At 39.1% G+C, this 16779-nt stretch overlaps 1 protein-coding gene across 1 annotated transcript in view; it reads left to right on the forward strand.

Annotated features, from left to right (window-relative positions):
• Positions 1 to 16779, forward strand: part of LOC132817645 (collagen alpha-3(VI) chain-like) — a 159424-nt gene that overhangs the window by 95605 nt on the left and 47040 nt on the right. The window contains exons 18-27 of the mRNA XM_060828145.1: positions 1229 to 1575; positions 4760 to 4838; positions 5300 to 5448; positions 5540 to 5632; positions 7491 to 7544; positions 8424 to 8495; positions 8582 to 8608; positions 11160 to 11204; positions 11319 to 11372; positions 12559 to 12621. Of these exons, the coding sequence (XP_060684128.1) occupies positions 1229 to 1575; positions 4760 to 4838; positions 5300 to 5448; positions 5540 to 5632; positions 7491 to 7544; positions 8424 to 8495; positions 8582 to 8608; positions 11160 to 11204; positions 11319 to 11372; positions 12559 to 12621 (983 nt within the window). The remainder of the gene's footprint in view (positions 1 to 1228; positions 1576 to 4759; positions 4839 to 5299; positions 5449 to 5539; positions 5633 to 7490; positions 7545 to 8423; positions 8496 to 8581; positions 8609 to 11159; positions 11205 to 11318; positions 11373 to 12558; positions 12622 to 16779) is intronic.

The raw sequence follows: 16779 nt of genomic DNA on the forward strand, positions 1-16779 counted from the left end.
TATTCTCCTGTGTGCTTTTACATACTGGAGCATCCAGAACTGTACACTCAAGGACTTGAACTGCACACTTGAACTGGCACAAACATGGTAACTGGCACAAACTTGGTAACTGGCACAAACTTGGTAGACTTCCATACTTGCATCACTGAAGATGGCGTGAATAAATTGAATTCTTTTTCTGAAATAAATGCATGACTAAGTTTATTTTTAAATTTAAAATATATAAAATGATGCTTTCTTAAAAAAAAATCTGTGGATAAAGGCTTTTTATAGAAGCATGGAAACCTCAATGAATTGATAAGAGAGATGGAATTGATCCAGGCCAACAGAGGAGGTTATGGTAGCATGGACATTTGGAACCCTTTGTGACAGAATAACTCTCCACGTGTTCCCACCTCCAAGAGATCATCCCAGTGGTTAGCTCCCTGCTGCTGTGACTGTCAGTCCATTAGATATGAGTTTCCAATTCAGATAGGGGCAAAGTGTCCTTTTAACTATCTTTGGATTCAGCTGGAATCTTGCAAGCAGTACGTGTACCTCTGCACACTGCCAATTCTCTCCGACAAGCTCTGTGTTAGAATCCCAACACTGAAATGAGACTTTAGCACAACAGTTGGTTAGAGCCTCCGAGCCTGTTGAAGAACTCACCAGTAGGAAACATGCATGTGCAAATGAACCTTGTCTCTCCCCCACAAATGTTTATGATGGCTGCAGTGTTTCTCTACTACTCCATCAGAATGACTCTCGTCACTGCTTACTTTGGTCTCCCTTGGACAGAACCCCAGTGTTATGCTCTCCTATCCTGGAATCTCACACACTATCTCCCACTGTATCATTACCTCCCAAAAGATTGTCCTTTCTCGGGCAGCCCAAAGCTGTGTACATTGTTAAAGTGAAGGCATAATTTCACAGCATGGATGCAATTGTCTGATGTTAAGCTATATTCACGAAACTAAAACTGCTTAGATAAAAAATGTAGGAGGTGTTAGCATGTGGTTAACTCATATAACTAACCTTATTGACCAGTTATCAAAATTTTCGCACGCTGGTGAGTATTTAATTTCTGAAGTTTTTGAACCAAGTACAGTAAACATGATTTTTCCAGTCATTGTCGAGATTTATTCACTTATGCTATATAATATACTCAGATGTTTGCTAATACCTGTCAACCTTCTATTTAGGCATTATGGACTTCAAGAGAAACTAAATTTTTTTTGCTTCCTCTTAGAGTGCAATGTTGATGTTTTGCTTGGATTTGACGTCAGTAGAGTTGGGTCAGGAAACGATGTTTTTGCGATGCAGAGAGGTTTCCTGTCCAAAGCAGGAGATGTACTCCAAAGAATTTCACAGTTGCGAACCATAAGCTGCACTGGCACACAGTCACCTAACGTAAGAGTTGGGGTCACAGTTTTCGATGAACGTGGCCAAAGACATGTCATTGATTTGGTCGACTATCACCCCGAAATAATGACGCAGCTCAGTGATCTAAGAAGTTCTGGTCCATACGTCTTGAGTGGTGGAACATTCGATGCATATAAGGAGACTTTTCAATCTGACAGTTCCAACCGTGTAAAGGTAAGTCATGAGCCTTAAATTTTACACTTTCTTTTTAAATGAAGACGTATCATTGATTGGATTTGAAGGACAACAGTAAAGGGCTGGTGTTCTCCCAGATTTATCATGTTAACTTTCTGAAAAAAAATGTTGAAATGACATTTTTTGTGCTTTTGAACATCTTGGATTCATTGTCATTGGTCACTCATATAAATGGATCATTGGTGAAATGCTGTGTTGTCCCTGGGAGCAGGAAACCTGGCGAGCAGGTACAGTTCATTGTGTGATTCACAATGGTCAGAAGAAAGTTTGCAGTTGAGTTCTTGGAGATTTACAGCAGGTTGAGTCTCCAATAAGCGAGTATCTGGATGCCCTTTTGCAATCTTTTTCATGCCTTGCTTATTTCTCATAAGGTCAGCTCACCTGAATGAAATCATTCCTCACGATGAAGTTCGTTCTGAATTGGAAATACGTGGCTTCTGATTGAGGAGCATGGGTACTGTGAACAGCCCAAAAGTCCAAAACGACAGGGCATAGGTTTAAGTTGAGGGGGAGAGCCTTAGAAAGGACCAGAGGGGTAACTTTCATGCACAGAGTAGTGCATATATGAAATGAGCTGCCAGAAGAAATGGTGGAAGCTGGTACAATTGCAACATTTAAAAGGCATCTGGATGGTTGCATGAATAGGAAGGGATTAGAAAGAGATGGGCCAAATGCTGGCAAATGGAACTAGGTTAAATTGAAATGTCTGATCAGTGCAGATGAGTTGGACCAAACGGTCTGTTTTCCATACTGCTATGACACTATAACTGCTTATTTAGCAGATGGGGTACTTTGCTGGAATTTGGAATGAATAGCTGCTGCTTTTCCTCTTTGGGGAGTTTTATCTGTGCTGTGCCATGGCAGTAATCTAAGTTGCCCTGGATTCAAATGATAACCATAGGAGGAATGAGCATTGAATAAGAAGTATGGCTGAGGGTGGAGGTGTGTCTGGCAGGCTGAACGAGGAAAGGTGAAAAGACCAGAATATTTGGCAGCAAGCACCCACTCCTCGAGCCCTGCTTATGTTTCTGACTTGCCGTGAATGAGCACCAGATCAGGTGCCATTTAAATCAGGTACCAGTGAGGTACAGGCATCACCTCCCTGCTGACCTCCCCTACAAGATTCACTGTACTTGCAGTGCATGTAATCAAATGTAATTAGCTGACACCCGTACCATCACAGGAGAAAATTTAACTGGCCCAGCCCCATCCGGTGCAGCAGTATGTTTCACATCCACGCCCAGCTTTGACTTAGACTGCAGGAACAGGAAATTCCACTGTCTGCATCCTCATGGTTTCAAGTCCATTTTCATTGTCCATTATCCAGGTAAATTATGATACAATCCAGATAATATCTCCTCAACATGCCAACTATTGGAATTCATCAAGCACGGCCATTTAAGTTCTGCTTTCTTAATAGATAGCAGATGGATAAACTCTTACCAAATTATGAAACAGGCTTTAAACAAATGATTGCTCTGCAGAAATAAAGTCAACTTTCACAGTAAGGTGCAATTCCCTATGTGTGAAAACGAAACAAAATAATAAAAGTGCAACTTGCTTTGTCTCAAAAAGGAATCTGTTGAAAATTGAAGGATAAGTTACAAGCTGAACTTTTCCTAGCTCCTTACCACAGGCATGTTTTTGCCTGTCAACCATGCCATTACCACATACTTTGACTCACTCATTTTCCTGTGTCTCTTCTTTGAGAATTGCAAGATATAAAGTTTCTATCTGCTCTGCAATCAAAGGGTGCTGTTTTGAATCATAGAGGTCTCCTCTTTCCAAAAGGATTCAGAAATAATTGAGAAGCCCACTGTCCCCAAGAAGTAATATATGACCTTCCATTTAAGGAGTTGATGTTTTTAAATTTTCAATGTGCAATGGCACTTGACGGAACAATGCCATATAACAATGCCAAACATCAAGCCAAGCTTACATTTTGAGGAAACCTCTCCCAATGCAACTATTTAAATGTCAGCGTTCCTGCTGACAGGTTGTTTTGTATGATGCAGGGCATTATCACTGACATATTGGTTTGAGCTGTCCAGAAATACAAGGTCAGGCAATTCAATGGAGGCAATAATTGATTTTTGAAAGAAGTGTTAACAATATTGTTTGACATTTAAGTTTAATTTATGTTTTGCATTTTGTGTGGTCAGATGGAGAAGACATCTTTAGTTATTTTAAATATTTTTCTTGCAGAAATGGTGCTGGGAAGAATGGAAGCTTGAGTGTTTGCATGCTATTTAACGAAGTTTTACAATTTTGAGTTGAAGAGCTAGGGTGAATTTTTTTGTGTAATAAAAAGATGAAGAGAAAACTATGCTATTGCCTAGCAACAAGAGTCCAGTGGCACCAGAATGTCAATCAGTCTGTGTTTAGCTGTGCTTCAGAGAGGAGGCAGAATTATTAAAATCTACGATACGACAGGGGTGCCTTTAGATATTCACATGAATATGTAAAGAACAGTGAGATTATGGACCAAGGGCAGGCAGAAGGGATTAGTTTAATTTGGCATCATATTTGACAGAATGGCTGAAGAGCCTTTTCCTGTTCTGGAAGAGGCTTTGCAGTAAGTTTAAAATTTTAACCTTCTCCTGTACTGTATAGTTCTATGTTCAAATAAGAAGTCCACCAAAACTGCTGGAAGCTGAGTTTAGGGAACTCATGTTTTTTTTTTCTGAAGTTAAAGTAACTGTGAGTTTAGTTTGCATTTTGTTTAAGGTATCTCAGGGAATTATACAGTTTGAAGAATAGCATCAAGTGAATGCCAAACCAGAAGTGGTTACAGTGTGGAGATAATGGTGATGCTTTACTGCTATTTGTACAGTTTTAAGGAATAATGTGAAGGTGAATCTTTTTCTGGTGTTTGTAATGAAGTAGTTCCAACCTTTTTTGTCTTGTGCAATGTAGATCTTGTTTTCTTATTTTCCTTGCTTAACAAATATTTTATTATTTGCATTAAAAGTATACTGGCAGCCTCTTGCGAATGTGTTCAAGACCTGACCTCTGCTATTTTAAAAAGAGAACACAATTAGGATCGAATAGGCCAGATTTCCTCTAGGGTCTGACTTGTCTCACACTGACAGGAGCTTGGATCGTAACAACAGCAACGTTCAATTTTTATATGTGACAATGTTGCTTTCCTTCTGTTTTAAAGGTTATTGTCCATTTCACTGATGGTATAGATGACAACTTTTCTCAATTAAAACGTCAGGCCGAAAAGCTACGGAGAGAAGGTATATTAAAGCAAAAATGTTTCTCTATTCTGAGCACCATGTCTCCAGCTGGAGACGGGAAATATTGTTTGGTGCAGAATAAAAGTAGAAACAATCAATTCTCATTCACTTGCTTCAATTTCATTCCCTGATGATTGTTGTTTCTAAGGCCCATAGAAATTGAGCAGCCAATGTGTTGTTTTAATGTTGCTTGATATTTGATGATCACAACATATGTAATAAACGCATGACATGTTTTTCTTTACATATCTTTTAATTTGAACTCAGCAGCTGCTAAGAAAGGGCTGGAAAAACTGAAAACCATAGTTTATTCTGAATTTTGATTTGTTTTTGCTTACCAGAAAGATACTTGTCTTGTATCTTAATCAAATATTCTTTCCTGAGTTACAAACGTGTGGGATTTACTTCGTTTGCATTTTAAAAGACACATAATCCTTTTGTTCCTGTTACTATGTCTATAGGTAATGTACATGCACTGATCATCGTATCTTTGGAAGCACAAACGGGGATTGATGAGGTTTCATTGTTGGAATTTGGGCGAGGTTATAGGTACAGACGACCTCTTTCAATCAACCAGCTGGATTTAGAATATGAACTAGCAGAAGAACTCGTAAGATCAAATTTTTAATTCTGCACATTTTTTTTCCCAGTCCTTGTGCAATTTCAGAATTAAATGCTTAAACTCTGCAATATCTTGACAGGACAATATTGCAGAGAGAGTGTGCTGTGATGTCCCATGTAAGTGTGCTGGTCAAGCAGGAGACAAAGGACCTCAGGGATTACGTGGACTCAAGGTAAGTGTAACCAATCATTACCACATATTTATATAAGCTACATATTTGTATTACTTCCCTATTTCGTGAGTAAGGCTAAACTTAAGTTTCTTACCCCTTTTTATTTCAGTTAAATGTTGTGTTGAAAAATAAAAAGGTCATGCGTAAACTGAATCAAATTTTGCTTAGACTGCACTGAAGAGTATTATGTACATGCCACATCATATAAAAATAATAGGGACACTGTATAATGGCAGAGAAAGTGATACCAGAAGTGCTCAGATATACATACGTGAAAAGGATTGACAGGCTAAGTTTCCTCATGAAAAATGGCTAACATTATGGAAGGTTTTAATAATGTGAAAAGAAAGAGGATGTTTTCTTTCATGAGGAAGACCATAACTAGATGCCTTCATTGCAAGGTCTCAGGCCAAGAAATTCTGAAAGAATCCAGAAAAAGCTTTATGACCCACTGAGTGGAACTTCCCAGCACCTTGTCAACTGTTCCTTGATTGGAGGATGAATTCTATTCAAGATCATGAATTTCTGTCATGGACCTTGAAGTGACTGAGCAGGCTAGTGCCTAATGTACAGCTTTTTGGGGTTATGGGCCTCATTTTGTGTTTATTATGATGCAGTTCAATGGGCAAGCTGTCACCATTCTGAATGATTTGTTGAGAGGTACTTGCTACCATCTAGGTCAGTGCTCTCATGTCAAGGTGAACGTTGAAGCTACTTGGGCGCAGTGTCTAGCCCACTGGTGTTGATTCTTCAAGAATTTTGCCTTGACGCTTGTTGAGCTGACTTACAGAATGCCGCTAGTTTTTGTGGAAGTAGTCCTCCTGTTAAATTTAGAAGGTGTGGTGCAACTATGGCTGTCACAAGACATAGTTAAAGCAAACAGTCCAGATGAACTTAAAGTGAAACAATATGTGGATGTGAATGGAGTGGAGTATTACAATAACAGATTTAGATGAGAAAGATGGAAGGCAATTTATGTGGAGCAAAAACGCTGGTATGGACTAGTTGGGGTGAAAGGTCTATTTCTGTACATAAATCCTGTATAAACCTTTGTCATCTATTTGTGATCTCACAGGGAATTAGAATCACAACACTTACCTCTTTTTTTTCAGTGTGTCAGCGCTGGCACAGATAATATCTTAATAGATCAGAAACAAACAAACTTTGTTGAGTTTCACTGGAAAGACCAATTCTCATGGATGTGAGTTACTTAATCCAGCTGTGTGATTTACTCTGGAAGATTATGATGCCAATATTAAGGGCATAAAAAAAAGAAATTCCTACTTGCATTGCTGAAAAAAGCTGGGCAGTTAGTTTTAATGGTTAGTTAACATTACTGTTGAGAAATGAATGTGAAACAGGCCCCTGATGGAAGAGATTACCAGCTAGCAAAATAAATAGAAATGACCTGTCAATAATTGCTTAGATGTCATCAAGTTTGGATTATAAAAACAAGTAAATTATAAGGAAAGATGCCATTACATGTGTGTGATGCATCTCCATTTATAACTAAACTGAAAACAGAAGTTCACCTTATGTTAGCATACTTTACTGTACTGAATTGCACCATAATCTCCCACCCATCCAACTGCATAAACGCTGAACTTTCTGCCCTGGTGTAAAATTGACATAACTGGTGTAAAATTGGCCACTTGCTATAGAGGCAATCCTGTTTTTAACTTCCATTGAAATCAGTGAGAAAGAATATCAGACAGGTTGTTACATTGGCAGGTGATCTCTCACGCCACTATAACGCCTGAACAGCAATTTGAAAATCTACAGTGATGAGTCATTAGCATGATCATTGTCAATTAATTAATACCAATTCAATGCATCTCATGCAATTTTGTTGTTTCAGGGTGTTCCGGGACCTAAAGGTATCATGGGTCACCCAGGCGATGAAGGTGGAGTAGTAAGTATAACCATATCACATGGTAAATTCATACTTTTAAAAAGATCTAACAACTGACAACTCAAGAACAAGCCTGTGCTTTATCATTAGCATTAACAGAAGTTCTCCACATCACACTTTTCCTTCCCATCTGTCTCTAAACCTTGTCCAGTGTTGTTCTCCTGTGCCATTGCCCGAGTAACCATTTTTCAAAACAAGATTAGGTAGTAATTGTTAAGAACTACTTGACTGTAAATGTATTATTATCAAATCTGATCTTTATCTTTGCTATCTAATGATTGCAAAGGAACATATACATCAGGGACAAGTAATCTTTCATTTCTCTCATCACTGTCTAATCTAAGTCTACTACAGTAGAAATGATAGATGAAGCCAGAGACCTTCTTCAGATATAAGGCTAACTTTTCTAGTACACCTTCAAGAGTCCTGCACTTTATTTATACTAACATGGCCATGTATCTGAAATCCCTTTGGGTTTTATATTTAAAGTCCTACACATCTGACAGGGTGCAACAGTAACCAAATCCAATGTGTAAATATATTTACCACATTGCTGTGGACCATGAGGAGAAGAGTCACTTTCCTTTGACCTCTTAAAATAACTTCACCTCACCAAAGCCTCTGCCATCTAAAACCCACTCCTCATGCCATGATCAAGTCTCCTCAGTTCCCCAGGCTACTCACCTAACAGCTAGACACCATCCCATGGCCAGCGGCCTCAGCTGGAAAATCAAGACAAAATATATAAATGACGCCCTGCATGCCGTTAAATTTGGCATTTGTGAGTTTTCTAACCCTATTCCTCCCCGCCTCCCCATTGCTGTTGAAGTTGATCATAATGAAGAACTTGAATTATTTAATCATTTTTATTTCTGATAGGGTGAAAGAGGTCCACCAGGTATAAATGGAACTCAAGGGTTCCAAGGATGTCGAGGACAGAGTGGAATTAAGGCAAGTAGTGAGAAAAATTACAATTAAAAGAAATGTTACCAAAATAATCACATGGAATTTTATAATGTGTTGTTCTTAATTTACAGGGTAGCCGTGGATATCCCGGCGAGAAGGTACGTACTCATCAATAGGATGATAAAATGTTTGAAGCAGTTAAGCTGTCCACATTGACGAAGCAGTCATAACTATTTGACTCACAAGATATAAAGGCCCTCCAAATGATGGTCATCGATGTCTCTCACAGAACTGCAGACCTGAACTTAATGTCTGTGGCTCCATTCACCAGCAGATGAGGCAGTGACTATGTCATCATTGCTGTTTCTGGGAGCCCTGCTGAAACCTGGTCTCAATCACTTTCCTACCACAGCCTTGCCAGGGATTTCAGTATGTCACCTCCAATAGCTGCTGGTAGGACCACTTCAGATCTAACAGTGCCACCAGGAATAGTGGCAACTGCCAATACTGCAGGAGGCCTGGGATAAAAGGCAGCCATGGAGAGGTGATTGTCAGAGGGAAAAAGTGAAAAGTGATTGAAGGTTGATCAAGAGAATTCAGTGGATGTTATCGTCATGGATTTTAATAGGTGTTTCAATAGGACCAACTGTGGGACCAAGAAGGTTTTGTGCATAAATAGAGAGGTATTGAGCACAGCACCAGGGAAGTTCTCTAAATCTTAATAAAGCTCTAGTTAAGCCACTACTAGAGTATAATGTCCAGTTCTGTTCACTTTAATAACCATATGATGGTACCAGAGGAGTAATACCGTGAATAGGGGAGTTTAGTTAAAGGTTAGATTGGAGAAGCTTTGGTCTCTTTTCAGGAAATGAAGTTGAGGAATGATTTTATCAACATAACAGGTTTCAATAACATGGGCAAAGAAAAGTTGTTGCTTTCAGCTGATGGTATACTGATTAAGGTAGACAGATTCAAGACTTTGGACAAGAGTTACAAGGAGATGTGAGGGAGAACCTGTTTTAAACCATGAGTGTAAATGATCATGAAGTTGCTGTCTATAATAGTAGTGAAAGGAAATGATCAAAGATTTCAGAAGCACATTAGATATACAGTTAAGAAAAATGAACTTCAAGGACTGTTGGAATAATGTGGGAAAACTGGCCTGATGGGATTGCTGCACTGAGAGCTGTCATGAACTCTGGGCCAAATAGCTGCCTTCATAGTGACTCGATGATGCTAGTATGTTGAAGAACCAACTAGGGGACAGGCTGTTTTAAATCTAGGATTGTGCTGTGAAACAGTATCAGTTAATAACCTTGTAGTAAAGAAGTCTCATTACAAAGGGGTGAGGAGAAAAAAAAAGGCTGAGGTTGATTGGGTAAATATTAAAAGTTTAAGGAAGTATGTAACAATCATCGAAGTTGCATTACAGAAGAAGGTCATTCGGCCCATCGAGTCTATACTTTGATCCGAAAGAGCTATCCAGCCAGTCCCATTCTCTAGCCCTCTCACCTTGGCCCTCTATTAAATTATAATGGAAAGCATTTCATAAGCGAGTCAGTAAAACAGGTTCCATTGAAAAACATCTGTGAAAAAAGATCTATCTGGGGTTTATTAAGTTATTATTCAATTGAAAATACAGCTTTACAAAATTTGCAATAAATAATAGGCAGCCAGGGAGTTTTAGAAGTCAACAGAATACCGGCAACTAATTGAGAAAAAGGGGGAAACACAGTACAAGAGTACAAAAAGTGATTTTTAAAGGTTTAACAAGTTTCTAAACAAAAACAACTGAAGTGAATATTGGTTTCTTCCAGGCAGAAGCAGGAGAAATTATCATGGGTGATGTGGAAATGTTAGTGCCACTGAACTGATACTATGGAGAGAATTGTGTGTTTGGATCCATATTTCGATGCCAGGTCAAATTGGAGTCATGACTACACATCACATGGAAATACTGATAGTGATTTTCCCCACTTTTGTTAATTTGTGGCCAGAAGGCAGACTCTGTTTAAATAAGGATGCTCAATAAACTCTAAAAGCAGAAAGACAAGGAGCAGGCCCTAAGCTCAGAAAGACAGGTGGTCAGTAATTCAAGTGGGAGAACGGGTGCGTCTATCTTGCAGAATCTAGAGTTTGGCTTCATAGTTTCATAGTAAAGGGCTGATCATTTAGGGCTGAGATAAGAAGTAATATCTCCCTTAATCTACTTAGGAATGTTTGGAATTCTGTAACCCAGAGAGTTTTGGATGTTCAATTGTTGAGTGTAATCAAGTTAAAGGTTAATGAGTTTTGAGTAGTCAAAGAGCTGTGGATTGTGGGATAGTGTAGTAAGATAGAGTTGATGCAGATGGTCATGATACAACAAGTTTGAAGCTACATAAAAACAAGGAATGCAGATGCTGGAAACCAGATTCTAGATTAGAGTGGTACTGGAAAAGCACAACAGTTCAGGCAGCATCCGAGGAGCAGGAAAATCAACATTTTAGGCAAAAGTCCTTCATCAGGAATAGTGGCAGAATGTCTGCAGGGTGGAGAGATAAATCCTAGCTTATCCAAGTTTGAAGCTATGTCTGTGGCGATTTCTCATGTAGTAGAGTTGGTTCAAGAAGCAAGTACATGTGTTTACTGAAAAAGAAATTGAAAAGTAAATAAGGTTGTCTTTGCCTGTATTAATGTTTTATGTTTTTTGACCTTGCCTTTTCCAAGGGTCAACTGGGAGAAATTGGTCTTGATGGAATAGATGGGGAACAGGTATGTGTTTGTTTGTTAGTTTGCTTTATTAATTTGAATTACCACACTCATTTGACCTGTTCATATTTTATCTGTATTACTACAGTTACTCCAATTATTCCATGTTTTATGCAGGGTACAAATGGAGCACTAGGAACAGCAGGAGAAAAAGGCAACATAGGAGACTGGGTAAGTCAGCTTACCTTCCAGGCAGTATTTGCATCAAACGAAGTGAAACCTTTTAAATAGTGTGATAAAAATTAATACATCATAAAGTGGTAATCATCTTTAATACTATTTGTCAAAATCACCTACCTTCTCAGCCTGTAAATTTAATGTAGTTGCAGGGCTACTTGAGATCTCACAGAAGATCCTGGCTTCCTTTATGCAAGTTATCCAAAATCCAAATAAAGATTCCATGTAGGGTTATGTGCCACAATCAACAACAAAAAACAACCAAGTTTCAATTATGTTGATGGAGGAACTGGAAGTTGAGGGACAATGCCTGCTCATAGTCAGCTAGAATCATAGAATCAGAGTCATACAGCTTAGAAACAGACCCTTCAGCTCACCTTATCTATGCTGACCAACAAATGCCAAGGTTTGACTGATCCCATTTACCTGCACTTGGTCCATTGTCTACTGTGTCCATGACATTTTAAAGCATCCAGATGCTTTTTAAATATTTTGAGAGCACTTGTGTCCATCGCCTCTCAGGCAGCAGGTTCCATCTATCTGTAACCCCTTTGGTGAAAAAAGATGTATTTCTTTTAGAAGTGTTTGAGGAAGTTAAAAGGAAACCACCTCATGTACTCTTCCCTGGTCATATTGCTAGTTTCTTGTTGAAGGTGAAGATGAGAGGTTGTTGTGGCCAACTGGAAAGGAAATCACAGAATTCATGAATTAGAGAATTCATGGGTAGACAATGACTCCAAACATCTGTATGCCTCGCTAAAATAAAACAAAGAATTGCAGATGCTGGCAATCTAAGACAAAACAGAAATTACTGGAGAAATTCAGCAGATCTAGCAGCACCTGTGGAGAGAAAGCAGAGTTAATGTTTCAGTTCTGAAGAGTCATTGGGCCTGAAACCTTAACTCTGCTTTCTCTCTACACATGCTGCCTGACCTGCTGAGTTTCTTCAGCAATTTCAATTTTTGATTTATGCCTCTTTCTTTAACATTAAAATTGATAGAAATAAGAGAGAAAAGAGGCAATATCAAATGCATAAAGAACTGACAGATACAAATAATGAATATATGTTGACAGTGGTAGAGCTAATCAGTATAAGTAGTTTTTCGCATGGATAGGCAATGTTAGAGATTGGTGGATAATGCAGGAACAAAGTAAGCCATGAGTCAATTCTTTTTCACAGGGAACGAAAGGAGTGAAAGGTGGAAAAGGTGAAAGGGGTGATATTGGCTATCGAGGTGACCCGGTAAGTTAGTTAATTATTTTAAAAGTGTTTATCCACTTATTATGTTTTAACCAAACTAGTGTAATATTCAGTAATGTTAGCAAAGCAAATTTGAATTACTGCTGTAAAATAAGACAAATTTATTTGTTAGCTCAATGCACAACTTAACACACATTTTTGACACAAATGTTTGATTTAAAAACATAAAACATTTTTCTTATACCTGCATTAAATCAAATTAGGCATTACTTTTGACTGTGTAAGTAAAGATAATTGATACAAATTTGTGGTACCTATAGGGTAATGTTGCAATATTAGGGTGGCACGGTCGCTCAGTGGTTAGCACTGCTGCCTCACAATACAAGGTCCCACGTTTGAGTCCAGCCTTGTGTGACTGTCTGTCTGGAGTTTGCATGTTCTCCCTGTGTCTGTGTGGGTTTCCTCTGGGTGCTCCGGTTTCCTCCCACAGTCAAAAGATGTATAGGTCGGGTGAATTGCCTGTAGTGTTAGGTGCAATAGTCAGACGGAAATGGGTCTGGGTGGGTTACTCTTCGGAGGGTCGGTGTGGGCTTGTTGGGCTGAAGGACCTGTTTCTACACTGTAGGGAATCTAATCTATTGCCTATAACAGAATTTCATGTAAACCTTCAGAGAATTTCTTGTATCAGCATCTTATCAATATGAATATTTATAATAAATTTATTAATGTGATTGAACTGGAGTTGATCAGTTAGCACCTTAAACCAGTTGACCATTCAAAATGATGATAACTGATTTGTGACCTGATACATAAAATCACTGTTTTCTGTATCCCTGAATATCTATATATTTACAAATCTCTGTCAATCACAGATTTAAAATTAGTAATTGAATTGACCAGACCTCAATTACTATATATCAGTTGAGAATACCTGCCCATTATCCCTACTGTGTGTTGCCTTTAGTTTCCTAATAAAGTATGTAATTTGTCTTCAGTTCCATGAACTTCAATGTTTGCTAACAATCTCTTAGGAACTATCAAACACCTATAAAGCACCCAAAATCATTCCACTTCCAAAACATTATTTTTTCAGAGAACCAAAGACTTTCTGTAATTTTATCCATTGACAGACTGGCCCTTTTTAATATGGCTTCAATCTCATCCTATTGACATCAACTTTATCTGAATCATGAATCTTAAAAGCTCTTTTACATTTTTACCTTTTGAAAACTATGTTGTTTGACAGTCAGGTCATGATCACTATTAGATAAGCATTTATGCACTGTAGACTGGTAAATATTACTGTATTATTGCCCATTATTAAACCTGATCTGGTATGATTGGTTCCAGATTTGCAGAATATTCTCACTCATTACCTTTCTGAAACATGTTAGTCTACTTATCAAAATCTATGTGGAAGTTAAGAACCCCAATTAAAGCATTGTGCCTTTGCTTCAGGTTTACCTAACCTTTGCGTTTATGCAACCTATCAATTTGCAGCTGATCCCAAGGGACTTACACAGCACTTAGACAAACTTAAATGCTGTATTATCTTCCAGTTCTACCTGTAATGTTTTGTCTGCTTGATTACTTTTAATTTTATCCTCTGTTATCATTTAAATGATTTCTGACTTAATTATTGATGCTATTCCTCCCCTTCACCAATGTCATTATCTTTCTGGTTTTACCCTGTAACCTTATATATTTAGAGTCAGAGAGTCATAGAGATATACAGCATGGAAACAGACCCTTCGGTCCAACCCGTCCATGCTGCCCAGATATCCCAACCCAATCCAGTCCACCTTCCAGCACTCAGCCCATATCCCTCCAAACCCTTCCTATTCATATACCCATCCAAATGCCAAATAAATGTTGCAATTGTACTAGCCTTCACCACTTTATCTGGTTGCTTATTCCATACATGTACCACCCTTTGTGTGAAAATGTTGCCCCTTAGGTCCCTTTTATATATTTCCCTTCTCACCCTAAACCTATGCCCTCCAGTTCTAGACTCCCCCACCCCAGGGAAAAGACTTTGTCTATTTATCTTATCCATGCCCCTCATGATTTTATAAACCTCTATAAGGTCACCCCTCAGCATCCAATGCTCCAGGGAAAACAGCCCCAGCCTGTTCAGCCTATCCCCATAGCTCAAATCCTCCAACCCTGGCAATATCCTTAAATCTTTTCTGAACCCTTTCAAGTTTCACAACATCTTTCCGATAGGAAGGAGACCAGAATCGCATGCAATATTCCAACAGTGGCCTAACCAATCTCCTGTACAGCTGCAACATGACCTCCCAACTCCTGTACTCGATAAAGGAAAGCATACCAAATGCCTTCTTCACTATCCTATCTACCCGGGACTTTACTTTCAAGGAGCTGTGAACCTGCACTCCAAGGTCTGTTTGTTCAGCAACACTCCCTAAGACCTTACCATTAAGTGTGTAAGCCATGGTAAGATTTTCTTTCACAAAATGCAGCATCTCACATTTATCCAAATTAAACTCCATTTGCCACTCCTCAGCCCATTGGCCCATCTGATCAGGATCCCATTGTAATCTGAGGTAACCTTCTTCGCTGTCCACTACATCTCCAACTTTGAGCCAGTTCTGTATCCACATGGCTAGTTCTCCCTGTATTCCATGAGATCAACCCTTGCTAACCAGTTTCCCATGGAGTAACCTTGTCAAACGCCTTACTTGAAGTCCATACAGATCACGTCTACTACTCTGCACTCATCATTCCTCTTCAAAAAACTTAATCAAGTTTATGAGACATGATTTCCCAAGCATAAAGCTGTGTTGACTATCCCTAATCAGTCCTTGCCTTTCCAAATACATGTACATCGTGTCCCTCAGGATTCCCTCCAACACCTTGCCCATTACCGACGTCAGGCTCACTGGTCTATAGTTCCCTGGCTTGTCCTTACCACCTTTCTTAAATAGTGGCACCACATTAGCCAACCTCCAGTCTTCCAGCATTTCATCTGTGACTATCGATGATACAAATATCTCAGCAAGGGGTCCAGCAATCACTTCCCTAGTTCCCCACAGAGCTCTAGGGTAGGACTGATCAGTTTCTGGAGATTTGTCCACTTCTATGCGTTTCAAGACATCCAGCACTTCCTCCTCGGTAATATGGATGTTTTTCAAGCTGTCACCATCTATTTCCCTACAGTCTATATCGTCCATGTCCTTCTCTATAGTAAACACTGATGCAAAATATTCATTTAGTATCTCTCCCATCACCTGCAGCTCCACACAAAGGCTGCCTTGCTGATCTTTAAGGGAGCCCTATTCCCTCCCTCGTTATCCTTTTGTCCTTAATGTATTTGCAAAAACTCTTTGGATTCTCCTTAATTCTATTTGCCAAAGCTATCTCATGTTCACATTTTGCCCTCCTGATTTCCCTCTTAAGTATCCTCCTACTGCCTTTATGCTCTTCTAAAGATTCACTTGATCTATCTTGTCGAGACCTAGCATATGCTTCCTTCTTTTTCTTAACCAAACCCTCAATTTCTCTTGTCATCCAGTATTCCCTACAGCTACCAGCCTTTCTTTTCATCCTAACAGGAATATACTGTGGCTGGACTCTTGTTATCTCATTTCTGAAGGCTTCCCGTTTTCCAGCTGTCCCTTTACCTGCAAACATCTGCCCCCAATCATGAAATGAAAAGAACATGAATAATCCAAAGCTAGTACTTCCAAATAAGCCTGTTGAAGTATAACCTGGTATTGTGTGATTTTTGACCTTGTCCACCCCAGTCCAACACCAGCTGTCCTACATCAGGAATAATCCATTCAGTCCTTTGAGTCTGCTCTGTGCTTAAATGACACTGTGGCTATTCTTTATTTGCAGCACCATTTCCCTGAAGCAGACCCATATCCCTTGGTTCTTGTTTACTATGTAGAAAATTATTAATCTCAGTCAAGGACACACTTCATGACTGAGCCTCCACAACCTTCTGGGCCTCGAGAACGCTAAAGATTAAGTACTCCATGAGTAAAAAGATTCCTCCGCTGTGCTGTCTTAGCTGTTTTGCTCCTATTCTGACCATGCTTCCTTTGGTTCCAGGCCCCTACCCTCCGCCCCAACCAGAGAAACCATACTGTTCACATCTAATGCTGTTAACCGCTGTTCGAATTTTGTGTGTTGAAGATCAAATCTTATACTTCCAAACTCCAGAGAAAATGTGCC

This window comes from Hemiscyllium ocellatum, chromosome 7 (genome assembly GCF_020745735.1).
Source record: "Hemiscyllium ocellatum isolate sHemOce1 chromosome 7, sHemOce1.pat.X.cur, whole genome shotgun sequence".
Classification (NCBI taxonomy): Eukaryota; Metazoa; Chordata; class Chondrichthyes; order Orectolobiformes; family Hemiscylliidae; genus Hemiscyllium; species Hemiscyllium ocellatum.